The following is a 25,426-nucleotide window of genomic DNA, read 5'->3' as shown; positions in this document are numbered from 1 at the left end:
CAAAAACTTATAATCTAAATTAAAGTCATTTAGTACCCTTTATTAATGTTATAAGATTCAGTGACTAACAAAGTGTCAAACTGCTCTCTATAAGCTCTTGCTTATGTTTAAGTCAAAAATATAAATATATTTATTATTATTGCTGTTTTCTTGTATTTGTAGTGAAAAATAATATTTTTACACTGTTTGGTACCTTTTTTAATAGTTTAAGATATAAGTATCAATTTTTCTTCTTGTTTATGTCACAATAAGTCCAGTATTTTATATGTAGGTTGATCAGTGGTTCTCATGATGTGTATCTGTTAAACAATAGAAATGCATAGAAATTATTTCAGGGTGACCAATGGTTTTCAGAATTTGTCAAGTTTTCCTACTCTTGTTTCAAATCTAAATAACACCAAACAAATTGTAATGTATATAATATCTTTTTCATATTCTGTCTTGAGTTTATCATCTTACATGTTTTTTTTTTCATAATTCCATGATTCATTCAACAAATATCAAGCTCCTTAGTTATTTTATCTAGTTTTTCAAACTACAGGTTGCTTCAGGTTTTACAAAGATTTCAGGTTAAATGTTCACCCAGCTGTTTTAATATGAATAGAAAATTTAAAAGGTGAAAGAACACAATGTTTTTTCAGGTTTATTCAATTTAAATATATTAATAAATGTGCAAATTAACTAATTTAGTTTTTACCCTGTTTCAGTGGTATAAAATTCCAACCATGTCAAATATAATAAAACGTTAAACTGCAGTGAGCAATTTTTATTTATGTATGAAAATTAAAAACTATTCATGCAAAAAATAAACAAAACTATGAAGTTTATTCTTTTTTTAAATAATTATTACAACATAAGTTAAGATGTTGTTTGAGTAAACATGTTTTGTCTTAACATGTTGTTTGAATATTATGACACTCATAACATAAAAAAATGTGTTTTAAAGTCATGGAAAGGTCTAGTGTGGACAAAATTAGTTTTTTAGCAAAAACAGCTATGAAAATGGCTGAGAATAACTGCTCTAGATAACACTAGTACTTTAAAAACTTTCATAAAACAACTTTTTTGGTTACACATTACAGTAGCTGATTATGGGTTCACTTTGTTGGTTTTGATAAATGTAATAATCTTTGAGACAAAAATTTTAGCCAGAGTAAGAAAAAACAGGCCTAAGTTGGTGATAGAACTGAAAATGGAATTAGTGCAAACAAAAAGTTTCAACTTTAAAACCAAAAAAATCCAAAATTATAAAAATACAATTTCGAGAAAGAATAAAGGTCTAAGATTAAATAATAAACTAGCCTGAGATTTAAGAAAATTATCGAAAAAAGCCTGAGTTAAAAAAATAATGATTAAGTTTGAGATAAAAAAAAAAGATAAAGCAAAACTGGCCTAAGTCAGTTTGGATTTTATTTTATTTTTTCAAACTAGCCTGAGCTTTCCGTACTAGTCTGAACTTGTAGCAACCCTGTATTTATTTGCAGTTCTGCTGATTTGTTTTACAAATAATGTTGATAAACTTTTGCTTCAGATTTAAGATTTAAAAATTTTCTATGTTTTATGGTTTTTGGATAAAACTTAGTAAGTTGTTGTAAAATAGTATAAAAGAGAATTGATAGTGTATAGATTTACTAAATAAGTATTAATAATTTAATGCCAGTGTTTATTTTTTGGCTGTATTTTTTTGAAATAACATTATTCCTTTCCACTCATAACCCAGTTGAAGTTGTTAATCCTTATAACACCAAAACATATGTTGGTACAGTAAGGAAGATTACTGTATAATTTGTTTTTATTATATTCAAGTGAACTTGTTTGACTAGGATACTTTATTAACAAACACTAGAATTTAATATTTTAATAGTTATTATTTAAATATTAATTAATGTAAATAAGAAAATACTATTTCAAACCAAAACTGTAATAAGATGTGCGATAATAAAGCACAAGTAATAACTAATTGTTAAGCTCTTAATTGTAAGTTTATAAAATAGATGGTAGGTAGTCTGCCTTTTTTAGGCTAAAGTCAGACAGCTTTTGTCTTTATATACTTCTACCTATAGTTTTTTACTTGACCTGCAGTTCAGCCATAACAATACTTTATTTACATAGCACCCAATTAGTTTTACTCTTAGGAAAGTACCTATCTAAAACTTGAACTTAGTTTATAAAGGCCATTGCAGTATAAATGTTGGATTTTTTTCATTCATAATACTCAAATGAGATAAGATAATACCAAAGCGGAATATTAATAACAACTATAGCTTTTTACAAAACTCATTTTACTCAAATTTTTCAATCTAGATTGTTACCCCTAACACTCTTTAACTAAACATATAACAGGTAAAACAAAAAAATATATATATACTAATTAAAACTAAAAAAAAAACATAAGTCATTACATCTAAAGTAGTCATATATAAATATATATAATAAAGAAAATTTTACGACTACTGTTAATTTTAAAGACATCCATTGAGACTATTAGTTTATACGTAAACTTTTAACAATCTTAAGGGGTTGGTGTCAAAGTTCACGGAGGGATTTTTTTTGCACCAAGGGTCACTTTTTCAATAAGACACTTTTGAACGAGTTAAAACATTTTAATTTAATTTCTTTTAATATTTTATTTACTTAATGACTTTTCAATATCTTTTTTTTACTGTCACTTTTACCCCAACCCTTACCCTTAATTAGTCGATAATTTTTTATTTCTTTTTTTTTTTGTACTATTTTATCAATAGTGTTTTTAACTATAACTGTTACTTTTACTTTTGGTCTGTAACTTTTCTTTTAGTTATTAAACAATGTTTTTTTTTTACTTTCGGCAGAATTGACCGGTCGTGCAAAAATGTCTTTTCATGCTAAAATATCCCTTCGTGCTTATTTGACCCGTCCCCATCTTAAGTATAGTTTTTATTATATAACAGAAGTTTTTGAATGAAGTAAAGCTATCAAAAATTATTTAAAAACGAAGAAACTCTTTAAAAGTAATTCATTCCATTGGAAGGTTCAAACGATTTATAAAACAAGTTTTTATAGTTTTATTCACAACTCAGTTTCGGTGCAAAATACCTCATTATGCAGTATAAAAAATTCATTTTTAATGAAAAACTTAGCAAAATATAATCAAATTCATTAAAATGTACAAAACAATCATTTACTTAAAGCAGGGTTTCCCAAACTTATTTACTAAATCGCCCCCTTTTCAGAAATTTGAAAAAAAATCGCCCCCCACGATTTTACAAAGTAGTTTTTCTCTTGAGTACAAAATTTTAAGCCAAAAAAGTTGTGTTTGAAATGTAATTTAGTCCGGTACTTCTTATGCACGCACTTTTGGGCTATGTTTAAATAGTTTACAGGGCTTTAGAAAATAATCTACAGTTATTTTCTTATAAGCCCAGTAAAGTTTATAAAAATACTTAATTATTAAAAATCCTTTAGTAACTTGTAATCAATCCTTTTTAGATATGAATTGTTTCAAAACTAATAAAACTTTTAGGTAAGTGGTGCACAACTTTTGTAGTCAGCAATTCATATTTACTAAAAAGTCTTTTCTAGTTTCAACTCGTTAAAAAATAAGATTGCAGGCTGCATAATTTAAAAAAATAACGTATAAGAAAATAAAAAAAAACTGGAGGGAAATTGTAATAAAATGTTTAGTATTATTGTGATCTAAGAAATACTATTGTGAACTGATACCCAAGTTGAAAGCGTATTTCAAAATATTAAGTATCAAAAAACTAATTTTTTTCTTTTTTCAGAAAGTAGTTAATTAGCGGGTCGAAATTTGACTGAATCCGAACCGTACGTTACCCATCTAAAATCTTAACTGAAACCTGGCATTGTAATAATCTCTCATATAACGAATTTTGGACATTTAGTAGTTAATACTAAGTAACTTATTTAAGCCGCACAAAATACTTAAATTTTTTTTTATAAATAGGCATATTCTAAAATTACTATACCATAGATTAAAAAACTATAAAAGAATGAACAGTTTATTTTACACATAATGAAATAAATATTAAAACATAATTTCTAATCTAGTTTAAGGAAGTTTGACCGACTGATTGATTATCTCACATGAAAAGTAGTTTCATCAACAGCTTCAGCTAATGCAGTAAAATTATAAATTTCAATGCGAAGATATATTATAAGCAAGTTAGCTGTAAAGTTAAAATTTTAATTTTAAACATTTTAAAATATATGTTGCGTAGTAGAATACCATGAAATAGTATTTGACTTGGAATAACCTTAAGGAAACTAAACCTTAATTCTAACAAATTTTTTTATCTTAATTTAAATTCAAAAAAAAAATCAAATGTTCTACAGTTAATTCTGTGAACAGATAGTAATCAATTAAAAAAAAACTGTTAATTAGGTTAAAATTTTGTTTTGTAACTGTAGCAGTCTTTTTGATGGCTTATTTAATTGTGTTTATTTTTTTTCTAGCTATTAGCCTATGATAATTTATCAGAGAAAAATAGTGAAAAACTAAAAGCTAGTGTTGAAATATTAAAATAAACTACATATTCTATTGCTAAGATACTTTAAATTAAGATAAAACAAAAAACAGCTGTATTAATAGTTTGAAAATCCTCAATATATGAATTTCTTAACAGTAATAAATCAAGTTAGAAAATAGAAATGAGTTTAAGAATCATTTTGATGAAATATTTTAAGTCATCTCAAATAAAGACCTTAAATCTATACTCTTTTAAAACCAAAAAAATCTTTTTTGACATAAAAACTTTAATGGTTATCAAGATTTTTTTATTTATTAAATAAACAGATTAAACAAGATTAAATAAATATTTTTCAAACAAATATTTTAACACTATGCTTCAAAAACTTTTAGTGTAATGTAAAACGACAAATATAAACTACAAAATTAACCAGGTCAAAAAAAAACTATTAACATTTTTAAAGTATAAACCATCTAATAGTTTCAGTAGACTTCCGCTTAAGTTCGCACTTTGAACAAAATCGAAAAAAGGCAAACTCAAAAATGCATTATCATTTATTTTTACAAAATGACAAATTTCAATATGTTATATGCAATAATGTTATGAATAAATATGAAATCCACTAAAACATAAAACAAACATTCATTTAAAAAATAGATCTATATGAGCTATAAAATACTATATTTATTTTATTTTATTGATACTTAGTTAGTAATAGACTTTTTTTATCTTAAACTTAAGAAAATATAAATTTGCACTGTTTTTAGGTAAAAAGTGCGAACTCAAAAGAAAGTCTACCGTAATTAATATTTATTAGGCATTATGGAAACCTGTTATAGAATAAATAACTTAAAAGAATTTTTAATATAAAAGGACTACTTAAATACAATACAAACCAGGTTAAACAAGAAGTATTTTAAAAGATCAAATAAATAAATAAATATTCAAAAAATAATGTCTGCTACTGAATTTAAATATAATGCGAAGGATGAGGTTCATGAATTCTTGCAAGTTTTTCTAATCTGATTCTAAATCAGTAAAATAAAGCTTTAAGTCACCTCCTTTACAAATATCTAGATTAGATCTTTTGCTAAAAATGTTAATAACTGAACTGAAAGTTTTTTTAATACCATAGCTAGAAGGAAAAGCTATAAAGAACAATCTAAATTTCTCTTAAATGATTGGAAGCTTTTGTCTTAGTTTTTGTTGAGTCTAAAAGCTTTCAGATCGTTCTTTGGAAAAATTTACTTTAAGTTCAAGGTCAGTTTGTAAGTCTGAGAACGTTTCTTGTAAGTCGTTTACTTCAAAAAGATCTGCCTCAAAGGGATTCATATTTTTATCTATATGATAGCTTTATTGTGACAAATCGAAATTTTAATTTTTAATAATTCAAAATTGTTAAACATTCCAGAATTTTCCAGGTTGTTTTTTTGCCTAAATTGTCAAAATCCAGGTTTTTCCAGGTTTCTAGGTAAATTGGCAACCCTGTATAGTTTTATTTCTTAGTCTAACTTAGTAAATTTTCAAAAAACAATTGGAAATATTATGAGGTGATACTTAATAATAGACACCTTAGATTTTTATAAACCATTTATGATCACAAATAACAAATATGTCAGGTTATAAAATGTCGAGATGGATTCCGATCGTCTATGATTTATGTAATTTTTAAGTAAAAAAATATATGAATGAAAATATGTAATTTACTTGAAAGTAGGAATCATAAGCAATTGTTTTTTTTCTATATTTTACATAAACAAAATAAACTTTTTTCTTTAAGTTTTACCTCAGGGTCAAATATTTAATAGCAAGCTAAAAATAGTAAAAAAGCAATATAAAAAGTAAAAATTTTATAACTGCCCAAAATTTTAACATCGCCCCCTTACTAGTTATCGCCCACCCTTTCGCCCCCTTACTAATTATCGCCCCCCGACTTACTAAAATCGCCCCCAGGGGGGCGATATCGCCCACTTTGGGAAACCCTGACTTAAAGTTTCTAAAGTAAATAAACTATTTTACTAAATTTAGCGATTAGTTTCTGAAAATATAGTGCTTTTTTTGCCTACTTTATCACGTTATTACTTAAAATAGTATAATGTTCTGATTAATACAAATACCTAAAATAGAATACTGTCCACAAATTACTTTTGATATTGCCGCTGTAGCAGTTGTTTTAAGAGAATTTGCCCGCGACATACAAAAGACTTTTAACTATTACTCAAGTTTCAGTCATAAAATAGTGCAAACAAAAAACTTTAAAGACAAAAGTTTACAATTATGCAAGCAAAAACTGTCAAAAAGTAAAAAAGTCCAGTCTTTTTTGCTGCACTTCAGCTTTTTGCTGTGACTGCGATAGTTGGTGACGTCACTGCATCAAAAGTTTGTGATGAAGTCATTATATCAGAAGGTGATGGTGACGTCATTTCACCAATAGACGATATAAATCTTTCGACGAGTGTAATCGTTTCAAAAGGTTTGTCAGCTGGAGCCATATGGCCTGCGCCCTGAAAAAAAATTATAGCATACTTATTTAAGAAGCTTAAAGAGAAATTTTGTTTTTACTAGTTCAGCTTTTAAAATTTTAAAAGATCTCAAAACAAACCTTTACAGTTACAAACCAAAGTTTTTCGAACTGTTCCATGAAGCCGGCTAGATGTTTGGAAGTTCCTTTCTTCACATACCACGGAGATCGGTCTTTTGTCCTGTGCGCAAGTTGTTTAGATGAAGCAAAATAATGTTATGGTTTTTTATCATTTAGTTTTGTATTTATATCACAGTTTTGAGATTTACATCAAGTCACAGTAAAGAAATAATGTTTGATAAGTTGAAAAAAAATGAAAACCTTTGAATAATGTTTTACATATTTTAGTACATAGACTAAGTCTTTTAACGGTTGCTTGCTATTAAATATGTTCTAGCTTAAAAAACTTAAAAAAAAATTTTTCTACTTCTATTTATGTATCAGGTTATAGTTATTAAAGGCTGTAATGTATTAAGTTATTTAACCTTTTATTAAATTAACTAACTTTTATTGCAGTGTTTAGTATAAACCTTTCTCCAGAAAAAAAAACGGACACACCAAATCAAGTTCGCCAAAATAAAGAAGAACAGCCACTCCCTTTATTGTTTTTAAACTTAAGTTGTAATTCACAGTAGTATTACAATTTAGATAAAGCAAATTTAAGTTAGACACTTATATTGTTTAAAATTATATAAAAAAATGTTAGAGGTTAAATTAAATCGCATTTAAAATTCTATAAGTTTAAAAAATATTAAACTGTACAAAAGCTTAGCTTTTCAAGTTTTCTGAAACCCTTAATAATTTATTCTTCAAACTAACAGCTTTATTTATTGTCTTAATGTGGTCAGTAACATCTGATATTGTGCTTTGATAATTTTTGTTGATATTACCTCTGTTTGTGAAAAATACATTAAAAAGATTAACTTGATGTTTGTCTGGTTTCATTTGCTGGGTTAAATGCTTTTATTAAATCAGAAAAGTATAAGGTAAGTAAGATATTTTAAGTACTAATTATAACTTTTCACCAAGTACGTACGCTAAAAATTAGTGAATTAAATAGATGTTTTAGTCATAAATATTAATTCCTCTACATTAGATATATCGATTGTATTTTATAAACTAACGAGCACATCTGATACTTTATATTTTCAGCGTGAATAGCTTTTTTAACATCATGGCGATCCAAATAATTAATGTACTTTTCACTAGTTTCTACCTTGCAACTTGCTTCCTCGGTTTTGCTGATAGGTTCAGTAAGCTGTTTAATGAAACAAGCTCAGAAATTTTATCGTTTAGATATCCTAAAGAGTATTTCACAAGGCCGTAACAGCAGAGCACAGTCTTAACTGATTATAAAGCCCTACAGAAAACAGTTTAGAAATTTATTAAGGTCTAGTTATACTAAAAGTCAGAAAAAAAACTAAAAAATTTAGAAATAAGTTTCTTAAAGTAATGAAATAAGTCATATGATTAAATCCTAAACGGTATTTAGTAATTCAAAAGTACTAACGATACCACTTTTAAGGGCGTGAAAAATAATATTCTTAATTTTCATAACAGTCCTGTTTGTTTTTCCCAACTGCTCTAATCTTTCCAAATAATTTGCTCCTGGCAACATTCCGTTTTTCATGTTTTGGATAGTTAGTGTCTAGTTAATTTTTTTTTAATTAATAAGTATTTGATTTTTGAAAGTTTGAAATATTTTTGCTTGTAAGATTATAAAGTAAACCAAAGAAGAGTACCTTTAAAGAAACAAGTTTATATTTAAACTATCTTACTGGTTCGTCCGAAAGAAGTTCGTGAACTATCTTTTTAACTCCATTCATAGTGATTTTGATTTCTACATCTGCATAATCTTCCTGGTCAACATAATCCAGTAAATCAAGATTAAAATAACCATCTTTTTCATAGTTTTCAGCTACTGATTTGTTTGTTTGATTTTGCTGAGGTTTAAAAAAAAATTATTTGAGAACTTTGTAATAAACTAGTATATTATTTAAATTAAAGTTTTACTTGAAAATTAAAAATAATCATTGTTTTTATTAATTTTATTTATACCAAAAACTTAAACAAAAATAGTTTATGCTTCCAAATGTTGACGTTATTTTACCATTTACGATATAATAACAATAAAACATCAAAATCTACAATTTACTTGATAGTTATGACGAAATAAATTGTTGCAACAAACCGTTTTATTCGTATGTTCTTCAACTTTTTGTACAGGCACCTTACATGAGACGTCTCTAGCATAGTTATAATTATAAATTGCCGGGTTCATGATAAATGACTCGAATTTATGTGTCTGTATTAAATTAAAAGTATTTTAAATTATTACTAAAAAAATATTAGTTCAAGTCTACATTAAATAAAACATGAAATTCATTTTAATTAAGAAGCTAAAGTTTTCTGAAGTTTTGTTATAACTTCTTACTAAATAGTACAAAAATAAAATCTATTGAGATATTAGTTCAATAAAAAGAAAAAAGAATCCTCGAAATGAAAAGAAGAAGTAATCCTTGTTTTGAAGTATTTTTAGTAAATATTTCAAGAATTTTTTAGTTGGAATAATATTTCAAGATTTTAGAGAGCTTCACAAGTGAATAGGGCTATCAAGAAAAACTCCTGTTTATGAGCTTTGCTTGCTTACACACTCATCAATGAAACTTACAGCTCTTGCGCAGTCGCTCGTTTGTTTCGACTTGCAACTCTTCAGTTCATCGTAAAGCGGGCGGCCAATGAAACCGTGAGTGTAAGAATACTCGACCTTCGACTCGTCGTTGAGCTTACTATCTAAAAGAGGGTTTCCAAGAATAACGCCCTGTGCATAACTCGCAATTAGTTTTTGTGATTTAATAACGTATCGTCCTATTTTAGTAAACACTAAGTTTTTATATAATTCATGGTTATCTGCTATGATTTTTTGACTTATTAAAATTTTCGTTGTAGAAAAAACAAAAAATATATTTTTCCATAAACCTTTTAGTAAACATCTGCAAAAGTTCAAATGAAAATAACAATATTGTATAAAATAAAAAATGTATACCTTTAAATTATTTGCAATAGTTTTGTTTTCTTTCAGTATTTCGGTTGCCAGCGTCGGAATATAAATACCTGCATAACTTTCTCCGCTTAAATATAACTCAGCATCCTTAAATCTTGGGTAAAGCGTAAAAAATTGCTTTAGAGCTTTTAATGTGGATTTTGCTGTCTGTTAGGTGAGTAGAGAACTCTTTTTTGTGTTTAATAAGTTAGTTTTAAGCTATAAGTAGTAAATATATGTTACGTTTTTAAGTCAAAGTACTGCCAAATTATTTTGCACTGAATACATAACACAGTTTGACTTAATTTGTATTTTTTGTTTCACTAAATTTTTAAAACCAACCAAGTAAGCTAAAAAAACAGGATATATTTTTTCTCAGGTAATAATTTTAATTGGGTGTAAAGCTATCATTTCTTAAACATATCTCGTGTAAAGTTCGTCACCAAAACTTTTATTTTTAAAATTGCCAAATGTAGTATTAAAAAAAAACATAGTAGTTTTTATTCTACCATTTTATTTCACTACGAGTTTAGCAACTATTTTACCCTGTTGTTAGCTCAGCACCACTACAATACATAGTGTTTGAGTTGTTTATAAAAATACCTTTAAAAGCATCAAAATGTATACAAAATAGTTACCCTCTCATCAGTGATGTCACTAGCTTTAGTGCTTCCTTTCGTGTAGGAGAAACCTACGCCGACTGGTGAATCTAAATACAACGTGGCACCTAATCGATTCCAACTGTGTTCGTTTCGTTCTAATGCTTCCTTTTCTGAGTTGTACTGTATTATATGTGTGTTTGAACTTTATTAGGCAATGAAATAAGCTATTAGCAATATAATTAACTTCTTTAGTGTAAATTATGATAGTTAAATTATAAAAAAAAGTATAAAAACACTTGAGATGGCTAAAATTATAATGCTTTTTTAATAAATAAAAAACTTATTTTTAAAACTGTTCAAACTCAACAAAATCAACACTGATCAAACTTGAAAGGGTCCGTTTTCTGTCATAAGACCGTATAAGGAACTACACCCCGGTCCACCGTTCAGCCACAAAATAAGTCGTTCATCACTTCTGTTTTCCGCTTCGTTTAGCCTGTATGACGTCAAACTGATTGTTTTACAACACAATAAATCGTTTTAGTTTTAACAGCTTATCTTTGTTTTTATATCCTTATTAGCTGTTTAATAGATTGTTAAAAAACTATCAGTTAACGTCAATTATTCATTCTTATTTGAATTAACGTGTTTTCCCTTCTTTTTTTAAGCAAAAAAAATATTTTTTTAAAATTTTATTTAGTGTATATTTATTTTAGCTACACAATTCTTTAAATTTTCTTACACAGTAATGCTATACAAAACATAAAATTAGTTTACAATAACCAGTAAAACAGTTGATCTCCGTCACCGCTGTCCAAGTATCCAGAGTACATGTGAAATTCGGGCATCTCGTGGACACCGGGAAGACTGGAAATTCTCCCATCCCGATCCTCGTTCCTCCCACTTGTTTTGTTAGCTGACGCGGCTGCAGCGATGAAGAGCACCAGTAAAATATGAAACTTCATTCTTTGCCAGATCAAATAAAACCTTTTGTTTATAAAATGATTAATATAGTTTAAAGTTTTGTTTTTAAATATATCAAGGCAATTTTTTTAAAGCAATAAAACAAAATACGCATGTTTAGTAATAAAATATACATGCAAATTAATAATAAGATCAAAAATAAATGATTTAGATAAAATTAACTTGTTCCTCCTAAAAAAAACAAACTAGATTGTATCAAAAGTTTGTTTATTTAACTAGTTTGAATGAAAGTTTTCACTGAAATGTATAAAGTTTAGTACTTTCAACAAATGTTTATTTCTGTATTTCAATTATTTATTACTAAAACAGTTCGTCATGAACAATTGACATATAGAATTCAAAACAATTTGTACAGCATAGATCAATAATTAGTAATATAGCATACCACTAATTAACAGTGTGGTTAATTTGCTTATATTTTCAAATATATAATTTGCTTAATATTTAATTACCTAATTTTCGAATTTAATTTTGTATATTATAATATAACTAGTGGATTAAAACACCGAATGAAAATTAGTTTAAATAACGTTTTAAGTTAATGACTGACAAATTTAAACAATACTTACATAAAGGTTAATTGTTGTAGAATTTGTTGATAACAAGTTTTGCTTAAGCTTTTTCTTATCCATCATTATTACATAAAACGTATACGGTATACAAAGCAATTGTGAAGAAATATAGTATTATTATTACCTAAGTTTTAATTTTTATGAAAAAAGATTTAAACAAAAAATAAAACTTTTAAACTACTTGTTTTAATATTATTGTAAAAATACCTTAAAGTTTTAAATATTTTTGTCAATTCAAAACGTAACATATAAATTCAGGTTGTTCGATATTGACTCACAATAAAATTTAGACTTACAAAAAGCTAATTATTTTAAGTAAAGCAATTTAAATAAAGTATTTGTTGTTAATCTCAGTTGATTAAAACTTAGCTGAGTTGAGTACTTTATAGAACCTTCCTGTTAAAGTATTGAATCAAATACTACAGTAATGCATTACATTCTAAGTTAGAACATTGTTATTATAATGAACAAAAACTTGAACAACAATGCTTATAACAAGAATATTTTAACTAAAAAATCTACTTGCATAAACACTCAGATTTTTCCTTAAATAAAACTAACGTTGTGTAATAATCTAAAAGTTTTGGTCTTCTTGATAAAAAAATTTTCGTCTAAAATTTTGGCTTAAAAGCTCGTAACTACAATGTAAATGAAAAATACAAAAAAAGTTAGTTGTTGCTTTCACAAGATTATCTCAAAATTTGGACATTCTAGAGCGCGTTTTCAATTAAGCTTTAGCCACTTGCAGAAATAGGTTTTTGCAATACTTCAAAATGAAACTTACAAAAATGTACTTATTTGCAGTTAGCCATTACTTAGTCGAGGAAAACTAGTTTTCATTGTTCAATAAACGATTTCTCGTGACTATTTCTGAATGACGAGGGCAAATCCAGGTCGCAAAACGTCGCTTGTATTGGTGACGACCATCGTAAGGTGCACTCTAAAGCTTATCGTTTAAAGTTGGTGTTATAGTAAATAGTCAATTGTTATTGAGATTGTTTTACATAATAGTAAAAAAATAGTAAATAATTATAATTTTAGTTTTCGTTTAAGTTTTATGATTAGGTGTTTCTAAAAACAAAAATAATTGGAAATTTCATAACTTTCAAACAAAAAGGGCCTTGTACATTATTTTATTAAATATCTACAGTACTTATTGTTGTATAAGTTTTATATCATACTAGCTTTTCAATATGAATTTTACAAGAAAGTGTTTCAATAAGTTAAAATTTAATATTTCGAATATCAATTAGTAACGAGTTTCTTAAAGTCAATGTTTTCAAAACTGTTCATTACCTTAGATCTTTTTTGAAGTTATTTAGGTCTAAAAATTTAGAACTTAAAATTTATAAAAATTTTGAATTTTAAATATAGCTTTTTTAAACCTAAACTGTTAAAAAGCATAGTGCAAAATATCCAGCTAAATTTTTATATAGACGGTTTTTGTGATGCATATAAAAATATCTTAGATTATTAATTAAATATAATACTTTTTATACTTACATGTTTTAAATAAGTGCTTTAAGACTTATAAGTAAAATATTTAATGTGAAAAAGCATAAAAAGTTATTACAAAAATATATAAGTTTCTCTCCCAAAACTATTATAGTGCAAAATACAATTTTACTAAAACTTTTGTTTGATATTTTATCGCCTGTTTAACCTGTTATTTACTGATTGTTATTATTGTTTTTAGCCAAAGTTTGTTTTTAATACCAAAACTTTAGTCGAACTTTACTTTCTATTAGGTAATAAAACAGTTAATACTTTGCTTTTTTCGCTAAACAGTGTATATGCGACAGTTATTCATAATAATATCAAATGAGAAGAAACTATTATGCAGCAAACATCTGAAATTAACAGTGTCAGTAAAACCTAGTTTGATTCGTGTTTAAGAATTTTTTAAAGTCAGTTTGAAAACGACACTGCAAGACGCAATAAGTTAATTTGTTCTTTAGTAAGTAACATTCAAACATGGATACTTTCTTTTCGTTTGATATATCAAATAAAAAAAAAATTTAACATGACTAATTTTACACCCAGTAAAAAAACCCGGCCTATTACTTAAAGATAATTAGAATTTAAAGTTAGAGATGGTAAAATCTACTATACTAATATAGTTCTTTTTCTATTTATTGTGTCTACAAAGCTAACGCGAGATCATTGATATTCCTTAATTAGTTTTAAGGTTATTTTAAAAGATTGTTAAAGTTAAAAACTTACTTTTTATTAAGTTATACTAATTACAGCTATTTGAAATTCATTAAACTTTTTTTAGTTTCATTCTAGTAAATACCTATTCTGATAATTAGCAAAACTAAAACTTTTCCAAGCTTAATAGTTCTATCTAACTTATGTTTTACTGCAGTTTTAATTAGAAGATATTCTTACTAAAAAACAAAAGTAAAGTTTAAACTCTGTAAGATTATGGCTGAAAAATAATATTTAGTACATAATTTTTATGTGCAACTACAAGTATTACTTTTGTTTTAAAATTATAAAAACTAATTAACTTACAAACTACTTAAACACAACAAAAATCAAAGAATTTCACTAACTAAAACCTTAACTTAGTCTTATAAACTCTGAAAAATTTCAAACTGCTTGACTAAAATTGTAAGACTTAAAGGAACAATTGACTTAATAACAAAACAGATATTAGAGACTTAAACATCAAAAAAGAAAACTAATAAGTATTTTACACAATTACAGAAGACTAATAAAAATAATAGAATTGAACTCAAGTAATAACAGTAAATATTTAAAAGTATTAAGTGCTAGTTTATTTCAATGAATTTTATTGAGTAGTGCTATTAGATTTTTACAACATTTTTAATAGTCAAAGAGAACTAACGAGTAAATAAGGTTCTAATTTGAAAAATATAATAATAAATACAAGTTCTTATTTATTCTGATGAGTAATACAGAGTAGTGTAATTAGGTGTTACTTTTAAAAGAAGTTTTAAATGTAAATATACAAACAAATACGCTTCTAAATAATGTAAAAAGTAAGTAACAAAATAGGCAAAAAGTAGACTAAGAGAAGCTAATTTCGATGAATCATTATTATATCGTTTCTTAAAGGTTTACTTCGAATAATATTTTTTTATCTTTTTGATAAACTCTTGAGGTCCTAGGTCTTATCAAAACATCTGCAGAATCATTTAAACTATCACTGTCAGTATCTTGAGTTTTCAAACTTTTCTCAGGTACATTTTCTTCAATTCCGAGATTTTCAAGCATATCTTGAAGCTCAGACAAATCTCCATTCATGATGAGGTCGCTTAAACTTTTATTTCTTTTTTCAGCGTCAGGGTTTTGTTCAGTTAATACTTTTCCATTGTTCTCTTGCGGTTTACTAGTAGAATGTTCTGATTTGTTATTTTGTCTAGACAAAGAAGGTTGAAAGCTAACTTTTTTGTAAGCTTTTGTTTTAAACGCGAATTTATTGTCAACGGGAATTTTTTTGTTAGCTGAACTTGTTGCTTCAGTTGTTTGGTCTGTTTTTTTTAGTATAATATCAGGTTCATGTACTTGAGTGACTTTTTCAACATGTTTTTGATTTACTGAGCTGGAAGTGCTTATTTTTTGCTCTTTTATCTCCCGTGTGTTTTTTAGTTTATCATCCGAACTTTCTGGTTTAGTACTTTGATCGGGCACAAAAGTTGAAAATCTCACTTTTTTATAAGCTTTCGGCTTTAAATTGAATCTCCTTTCAACAAGGTTATTTTCAAAAGCTAAGCGAACTGTTTCATCTTTTTTATTTATTTTTTGATTTTTAGTCTCAGGTTCACTATCAAAATCATTTATTACAGCAGTTTTACTAAGATCAGAAGTTGAAAAGTTTACTTTTTTAGCTGGAATTAAACTGATATTCTTTATAGAACCGTTTTTCCTTTCTTCACTCAAAGAGTACTCTTTACTCTGCACTTTTCTTACTAGGGGTTTAGGTTCATGATAGTCGGGAATACTGCTTTGATTAACTGGTATAAAATTAACTTTCTTTCGTGGATCCAAAACTGCTATTGGTGCTTCTTCATTCTCTGAATCCGATGAGGTAGAATCTACTGCTTTTGTGTTTATTTGGTTATATCGATCCAAAGGTTTTGGCACATCATAGTGTAGACATTTATCAGGAGTGGCAAGCACATAGTTTGGCTTTTTTGGTTTATTACAACTATAGACATTATCTATAAAAGAGTTTTTCAGCTGCAAAGGTCTAGGTGTGTCATAATCGGGATAACTGTTAATTGTCGCAGAACCAGCTTCTGGACCAAACGTAGTGATTTTGTTGTAGTCAGTCTCATCATCAGATGATTCGTTTTTGTTGATAATTCTTATTTTTTCTGCTGTTTTTTTTATAGCCTTGACGTTTTTGGCGTTTTTCGAATCTGTCATCCTCGCTTTTCTGACGTTTTTCGGGTAAACCTTCCTCATGCACCCGTTTCTGAACCTGCTTGAGAATTTGTCATCGTCAACAACCACATCTTGCAAGTTTTCACGGGTATCTTCGGTGATAACTTCTATTTTAAATGTTTTTCTCCTGAAAGATTTTTTGCATATACTCTGAATCGTTTCAAGGGCATGCTTTGATCCATTGTACAGTAGTTTCTCAAAGCTTCCACCTAATGGAGATCTTAAGTCGCTCACTTCAAATCTGATTGATTTATCCTCAGATGTTTCAATCGTCGTGTAATAAATTTGCCGTTCTGAATTATAATAGTGGTTATTTCTTTTAATTTGTTTACATATTATGTTGTTAAAGCTAATTGATACTTAGCATCAGCTTAATTATAATGTTTAAACTAGTAGTTTGAAAAAAGTAATGTTTTGCCAGAGATAACACACGAACTTTAGTAGTTAGAAAAAATAAACTTTAGGAAGATAAGTATCTCTAAAACTTAGTATCGAAATAAAATTGTTTTTTACAATGATCTTTTTTTCTCAACGTTTAAAATTAAAAGATATACATTAAAAACATAACATACGAAAAAATCTATCTTTGAAATAAATGCATTACTCAAACGTATTTTTAACTATATATATTACAGTTATGTTTTTTATTGTTACATTTTCTGTTTAAATATTAAATTTTTAGTCATTTGTAAAATACAAAACTGGATAAGAAACTATGAAGTTTAAAATAATTAATTAGTTAGATTACAAATCTAAAACAAAATATTTATTTTTTTAATAATAGTTGTAGAACTCTTACCAAGTTTTTCTTTCAACCATTTTTCTTTAACTTCATTTAAACATTCAACAAACTGATCTTTTTTATATTTAACATCAAGGTCTACATACATCCAAGTGTTATTTTTAAAATAATAAGAAGCAGCTTTCAGATCTTCAAGACCCGAATCAACAAATAAATGACTTTTGTTGCTGAATTTGTGAAAATTTCTGACTTTCAATAATTCTTGCAACAATGAATCTTTCAGTTTTGGATTTTGCTTCTTAACTACATAGGGGTACGGGTTCAATAAAACTTGTTTACTTGTGGTGTTTTCAGACTGAATCATGTCAATCAAGTTGCTTTTGTTTCTTTTGATGTCCAATATAACGTCTTGCTTCATTAAGAAGTTGCCTTTGGGACCGATTAATATGTACTGTCTGTTACTCATTGTAATGTTCAAATGTCACTTACCGTTTTGTTTTTGACAATGTCAGAAGTTTTGCTTGTACAAACGCCTGTTGTTTGTATACAAAACTTTAGGTGTTTATGTTTGCAGAGCTTTTATAGTTTGGTTTGTGTTATTGTGGATTAGTTCGATATTGATTCTAAATTACAAAGTCTAGAAGTTCAATAGAAATTGAAATTATTTTGGAAAAAAATCGTATTAAATGTTTCTGTAAAAAGTATAAAAAAAAGTTGACTAGTTAAATTTCTAATCTAATTGGTAAAACTAAAGCATTTTTTTTAAATATGAAATCGAGCAATTCTAGTAATTTTTAGTTAACGAATTTTAGTCATTTTTTTTTTAATAAGAAGAGATCCAGTGCTTCTTAATACATTTAAACAACTGACGGATTTTTACCCATATTTATTTTAAAATATATAGATATAAATTATTTTTCTTGACCAAAATACTGAAGTTAACATATATTTAAACACAAAACTTAAGTACTTAATCAAAAATTTAAGTAAAAGTCAGAACTTTTATCTAGAATTACATATTTTACAGAGAAATTTTGTTTTCATTGTTTATAAGTATTCACTTAATATTATTCAAACAATAACATATTCAAACTTAAGACAAAACAAATTTGTTACCGAGTTTTATTTCCTAGGTATATATTTTAACGAAAGTTGTGTAGTTCTTTGAAAGTTTAAAACGGTTTTCTAAGTTTAAAAATATCAATTTATGGTCTGTAAGCTATGCTCTAACCAAGATATTTAAAATTTGAAAGGAAAATCTTAAAGAACATTTAATAAAACTATATCATAAATTGTTAAGCATAAATGAATTTAATACTCGTTTTAAATATACTTCATTTTTCGCTTAATAGTTATTTTTATCATATTCATTTTTAAAAACTAATTTTTTTCTACTTGTTTTGAATCTTTCGATCAAAATTAATAAAAGCAGACAACAAATAAGTTAGTAAACTTACTTTATTTGTTACTTTTAAATAAACTTAAGTATACAAACTTTAAACTTCTTAATACAAGTTTAACATAAAAGTTTCAACTTAATAACGATTAGTGTTTTATAAATCAAAGTTAAAAACTAAAATATAACATCATAATAAAAACTCTCTGATATTTTAAAGTAATTTTATACTATCTTTAAACAAATTAGAATTCTAATTAGTCTCAAAGTACTTTAGCAAACTGCTCGAAATAAATCATATGTTAAAAAAAGTTAACTTTTAAGTATAACAAGAAACAGTTATGGTAAAGAAGATATTTAAACTGGATAGCTAACGATTTTGAGAGTTTACTGAAGTTTTAAGCTACATTTTTGAACCTAATAAAAAGTTTTCTTATTTAAGTTTGATAAATTTTGTTAAACATTTTTATTTCATTTATAAATTCGGATTTTAAAATACTTTGTTTGAATTATACCAACTTACACTATTCAGTAAAGTTAGCTTAACTAATTATCCCGAATTCAATCTAAAATAGCTAGATAAAACATTTACAAGATGACTAAAAGTTTTGAACAAACTGAGACAAATCAATAGGTATAAACTTCAGCACCATAATATTTTTAGTTGGAGATATGAAAGTTTGAGGAGGGAATAAAAAAGATTTATTGTTTGCTTTGGCATTAAAACATTATACTAAAGGAAAAAAGTTATAGAAAATTTTATTGGTAAGAGTTTTTCTTTTTAAAAACTGTTGTTAATAGTATGCAATGTCAAAATGTACTATGTCAAATAGTTATTTTATTATAAAATGCAAGTTTATTGAGTTTATACAACGCTTGAGTATTGCTGAAGGTTTTTCTAATACTTACTTTCCAATTTGAATTGTTTATTTGTTACATGATTCTTTTATTACTTTTTTTGCATCGTGCAGTTTAGTCGTTTAACTATATTAATGTTCATTAGTCTTTACAAAAACTTTATCTACTATATTTAAAAAAACAGTAATATATGCAGTTTATACTATGCTAAGTTAATCTTTATATAAACTCAAGTAATTCTCAATTTACATGCTTTGAGAATTGGAATTTAATAAATTAAAATAGCAGAGCTCACAGCATGCTAAATGATTCAAACTAATCTGTTTTAAAAACTTTATAGAGTAAAAAAGCTTAAGATACTTAAAAAAGTCTGCTGTAAAATAAATTTTACGAGTATCTCGAAAATTAAATGTTTTATATTTTAATTTCAATTTTAATTTTGATTTAGGTATTTATTATTTAATGTGTTAAAGCACAGTAAAAACTTTATTCTGAGTTTTTATTTGTTTGAACTTTTTCATCTAGCAGTGTTTTTGTGTTTTGTTTTCCTAGTTTTTGATAGAAGGTTTTACTTAAAAAAAAAGTAAGCATTTGTTTATCTTAAAAAATATACCCAAATGTTACATTTTAATTGATTAAATGTAACCTTAGGATATGTTTTTTGAGTGCTCATTTACAAAGTAAAGTGGTTAAAGTTTTGAAAAGTGTTAAACTCAGAGTAAAAAAAAAAAAAAAAGAAGTTATGAAATAGATTTCAGAAAAAATGATCAAAAACTAATAAACTTTATGAAAAGTGGCACCTTTAATTTGTGAGTATGGGATTGTATTAAATAAAATGGAAGTTTAAAAAGCTGTATGTCACAATTTTATAAAAGTTATAATTAATAAAACGTGAATTTTCAAGTCTAAATTGATAAAATGCTTACTGGCAACTATGCTTTTAATTTTAATTTACATGAAGATCATTGCACTTAATTTAGCACACTTCTGTCGTTTACAGTATTAAAACTTGATTACTTTTGGCATTGTGTATGCTAGTTACTTCATATTAATTTTCTTTAAAAGTTATTATACTAATGTATATCTCGATAAACGTGACTTTATAGCTGCAATTTAATAAATATAAATAGCAGCAATCAAGTCATGTTAGTTGAGATATATTCATCTACTTGAGTAAAAGAAATAAAAAACAATATACTAAAGTAAGCGAGCATTAAAAAAATACAAATTTAATTATAAAAGTCAAAAAAAGGTGTATATAATTTAAAGATTTAAGTAAATAAATTCCTTTTTACAAAATCAGTTAAAAAAGCAAAGTTATTCAGTTTAAACAACACTAAAAAGCGTACGATAATTTTATTGCAGTAGATAAGTTTATTGTTAAAGTAGTAATAAAAGGTATATATATATATATATATGTACAACGTCATAATCTTTTTATTTCATCAAGTATGAATGCTGAAATTGCATTTGATAACCGTTTTTATTTATTGAAAAATTTTGAGAAAACTCATGTTCACCTAAGCATTTAAGAGAAACTGAGTCTGATGAAACTTTTAATAGGCAATGTTCAGCCAAATATTAATACAATATATTCAGTTGGAGAGAAATTCACCCTAGACCACCTTGCTGCTGCTAACATGTAGTTCAACTAGACATTACTATTATTTGTTGTTTATTGTAAAGTTCATTTTTAAACAATATTTTTTTCTATAAAAGTGATTTTTTTGATTTATGTTCTAAGCAAGTGATTCTCATTAATAATTTATAGATTCTTAAAATATATTAGTTATAGGTTTGAGTTATGTTTAAAAGTTTTTATTTTATTTAGAGTAATTTCTAAAGGTGATGTATATTATATACTTATTAGTGTTTGTATCTGTTCTTTGTTTGAAATGTGTTCAATAATTGTCATGCCTAGTTTTTATAAGTAGTTCTAAGTATAATTTAATATTTTCAGTTATATTAGTATAAGTTATGTTAATACTGTTATTTATTATGGGTTGTGGTGTGATTTTCAAATATACTGTAACCATATTATTTATTAACTTAAGTAACCTACATTAATAATGGCGGTTATATAAGTAATAAGGGAAAAATATAGACTTTATACGTGGGTATCTATTTATAATGTTCATCAAAAAAAAACTATACTATTTATAATATTTTAAATAATTTATAAAAACTAATACATACTTACTATTTAATTGCAGAATATTAAACTTACTTGTGTTTATAAACTCCTAATGTATTAAGACCTGGAACGGCAAACTGCAGCCTGGCGGACTAGATACGGTCCACAAAGAGTTAAAGTGCTGCCTGCGAGCATTTTTTACAAGCAGGATAAAACTGTGGCCCGCGAGCATGTAATCTTTTGAAATACAATTAGATACTCTAAGATCTGAAATGGAAAGTAAAAAAAAAATTGTAACTCCTTTTTGTCTCGTGGGTGATAGTTTTCGGTAATCAATATTGTAAGTATTATTTTATTCATTTTTGGCAGAAGTTTTTATTTCGGTCGTTTCAATTTTGGTAAGATAAGAAAAAAGTGTATAGTTCATGTGTTTTGAATGGTTAATAGTTGGAAATAATTAGTAATTAGGAAATTTGATTAGTTAAAATCAAGTGACAAAAGTATTTTTTAGCCTAGGACATTCAACAAACCAGTCTAAAAGAGCTAGATATAACAGTTAAGTATGTAAAACTGATATAAGATGAAATTTTTTTTACACCAATCAAGTAAAGTTTTTGAATAATATATTAGTTTATATTAGTTTATACTTATATTAGTTTTAATATTAATGTTTTGTTTATATAAGATATCTGGTACAGTTTAACGAAAATTTGAAACTTTCGCTTAACATTTTAGAGTCCGACTTACACTATAGTTATTGTGTTTAACTGGAGAATACACAAGTAAAAAAGACATAGATGTGTTAATTGATTTTAATTTAAAGTTGACGCGGTAACAACTAACAAGTACTACAACTCGGCCTTAAAAGGTTTTTTTTTTGAAATTTGGCTAGAATCAACAAATTCCTGCCGACCCTTGTATCTTAGTGATAAATAATATAATGTTTAACATGGCTTTAAAATAAACTTCATTTAAATGTAAAAGTTTCTATAAAAGTTAAGATGATACTAAGTAGACAAACACTGTATTTTACTGTTAACTATTTAAAGTCTTGATATAGTAAATTAGTTAATCATGAAAGTTTTCCTGTGAAAACAACTTTAAGTGTAAATATATTGTTAAGACTGCTTAAATTGAAGTATAATTGTCACTTACTCACATTTGTTTTCAGTTAGTAAAATAATGCATTAAAATAGGAGTCGTCAGTCTTTTATGAGTTAAACTTAAAAGAACCCCACAATTAAAACTAAATGCAACATGTAGATAATGTTTGTAGATTAGGTTTTAAAACTAATTAAAATTTATAAATATGTTTTGTTAGATTTTTCTCTTTTTACTAGTTCTTCTACTTTTTGAATTTATTTCGAGAATGTTAATACAATTGTAGTAGCTTAATTGAACATCGATAGGTTATGCACTTTGAAACTAGGCTAAAGCGTATTTTATAATAAAGAAACAAAACTTTACTCGTAATATAGTTACTGATGTATTCTTATTATTAATTTTTAGCACTTATATAGAATTTAAGAACATTGTATTATGTTTGCTTTTATCATATTAATGTGTTTTTTACTTTGTTTAAATTCTTAATTTTATATAATACTATTTTAAACTTAATTTTTTGATCCAAATCATTTTGGTGATTTAGTTCGTATCTTAAACGAGCTTGTACCACTTAAAGTAATTAAGCATTAACAATATCTCAGCTGTTTTTAAGACAGCTGTTAAATCAACTAACTCAAAAAAAAAAGGTGAAGTTTTAAAAAACTTGGAAAGTTTTTGACTTGATTATAGTTTTCAATACCCAAAACAAAAAAACCACGTGTCGCAAATGGTTTAAACCTTTATTATTGTTGAAAGTTATGAAAATATAATAAAAAAAACACCTAAAAATAAAATTTTGTTCAAGCCCTTCTACGATTTATATGTAAAAAAACTATTAATTTTCATACAAATGGATTTTTTCTCCCCTGAATCGGCTAAATAAGTTGGTCTTTTTATTCACAGAAAATTGTCTAATGTTATAGATTTTGCAGCCGTTTAAAATTTAAGTTTGGTTACGTAGAACTACAAAGTAAGAACTAAATAGAACTTAAAAGTTATCTAAATTTTATTAGTATTTAAATTATAAAAAAATATTAAAAAATTTATTTTAGATACAATTTGGTTTAATAGTTTTTATTTTATACTGATTTTAGTTTTTTCTTACTTTTAAATCTATTATTGTCTTTAAAATATAAACTAAAACATGAAAATTTTAGTTCTGTATTTTTACAAATTTTGAGTTAATGAGCGTAAATACACTTTATTAACATCTATTACTAAAAAAATTAAAACAAAAAGTTTCTTAAGCTTTTAAGAACTCAAAAAAAAAAGTTTACTGTACACCACACCACTTAAATTCTAATAGTAAAGTATTTTTTACAACAGAAGCTTTGTATATAACATTAGACATGAACAATTTTGACTCAAATTGGCCTGCAATTATTTCTGGAAGTGAAAATCTCTCCGCTATTATCAACAACGATTGCACTTGTTACGGCAACTCTCTGCTTTAGGTGTTCAACCACACCCCTGTTTTGATAAACAGTGTTAAAACTAACCAGTGCTTAAAGGTTCTAAAAATTACTTTGACCAGTTAGAACAGTGTCACTTGAAAAAGAAGAAATTAACGCTGACGACATCATCGAGCTTATGACGAGAGGCAGCAAGGATCTGGTCTTCGGTTCAACGACACGAGCGAGCTGCTGATGAACATCATAGACAAGATGCCGGAAAGCGATCTTTAAAGAAATATTCTGTTGTGAGAACAGCACTGTGAACAAACATTGCGGCAATGGCGCTCGGGAATGTACCAGAACGTGAGAGTCAACTTGGCAAGAACGGTCACGGGGTCTCTCGCTGAAATGAGACAAAGACGTTGACGGTCAGCGCACTTGCAACAAATGCAAATTGTTGAGAAGCTGCTCAGAGAGGTTTGTGATGGAAGGGGAACCCCCTGTTTTGGGCGTCAAGTTGCCGACGAGCAAAAATCACGGAACACTAAAAAGAATCTTGTTTCCCGAAAAGATGAACATCCGACCTTACACGAACGTCGAGAAGGGATGCTCCGTGGTGTACAGACTTTATGCCGTCGTGGTCTTCTTTACCGGCCATTACTACGCTTACTGCAAAGCGCCCAATGGTCGGTGGTACAAGTACAACGACATTTTGGTGGAGCAAGTCGACGTGGAAGAAGTTCTGAGATCGAGAGCGTCTTCTCTTTATTACCAGAGATCACCAAAGCTCGATGGTGCGTGGGATTTCAATGATGTCCTGAACCAAGAAGAACAGATGATTGAGGTTAAAAAAGGCAAGTTTTATTTTGTTTTACTGTATGAGTTTTCAATGGGTTTTGCTTGAGTTTTTTGTTAATTATATAGTTCTTGATTCACTGTTGTTCTATTCACATGTACGCTTTTAAGTTAATTACTTGGTTTGTTTATAAATTGTTTTACTCTTATTCATATTGACAATTCAACGTATTAACATACAAACTTTTAGGTTTGGAAAAGTTAACCTTTTCCGAAAGTTGAAATTCAAATGATGTGGATGATGCGTGTGATGAAACAAACACTTTACAGCGTAATCTCAAACATGCGAATCAAAAAAAAACAAAACAAAAAGCTTAATCAACAGAAAAAGCACCA

At 26.7% G+C, this 25,426-nt stretch overlaps 1 protein-coding gene across 1 annotated transcript; it reads right to left on the bottom strand.

Annotated features, from left to right (window-relative positions):
* Positions 1-6,799: 6,799 nt before the first annotated feature.
* On the bottom strand, positions 6,800-11,600 carry LOC145836508 (lysosomal protective protein-like). Its single transcript, XM_082944304.1, has 10 exons — positions 11,419-11,600; positions 11,023-11,131; positions 10,672-10,815; positions 9,662-9,811; positions 9,182-9,295; positions 8,769-8,933; positions 8,501-8,638; positions 8,115-8,248; positions 7,072-7,171; positions 6,800-6,973 (listed from the first exon to the last, which is right to left on the bottom strand). Exons 1-10 carry the CDS (start codon positions 11,598-11,600, stop codon positions 6,800-6,802), a joined length of 1,410 nt encoding a protein of 469 aa, XP_082800430.1.
* Between the last annotated feature and the right edge of the window lie 13,826 nt (positions 11,601-25,426).

This window comes from Thalia democratica, chromosome 5 (genome assembly GCF_965202585.1).
Source record: "Thalia democratica chromosome 5, ktThaDemo2.hap1.1, whole genome shotgun sequence".
In the NCBI taxonomy this organism is placed as follows: Eukaryota; Metazoa; Chordata; class Thaliacea; order Salpida; family Salpidae; genus Thalia; species Thalia democratica.
Note: the sequence above shows the minus strand (reverse complement) of the source record. Positions and strands in the feature narration are given on the sequence as shown.

Coding starts and splice junctions, on each gene's coding strand:
- LOC145836508 (XM_082944304.1), bottom strand. CDS start 11,600: ATGAAGTTTCATATTTTACTGGTGCTCTTCATCGCTGCAGCCGCGTCA. Junction 8,639..8,768: donor AACTTCTTTCGGACGAACCA/GTAAGATAGTTT, acceptor AAAATTAACTAG/ACACTAACTATCCAAAACAT. Junction 7,172..8,114: donor ATAAAGTATCAGATGTGCTC/GTTAGTTTATAA, acceptor ACTTGCGCACAG/GACAAAAGACCGATCTCCGT.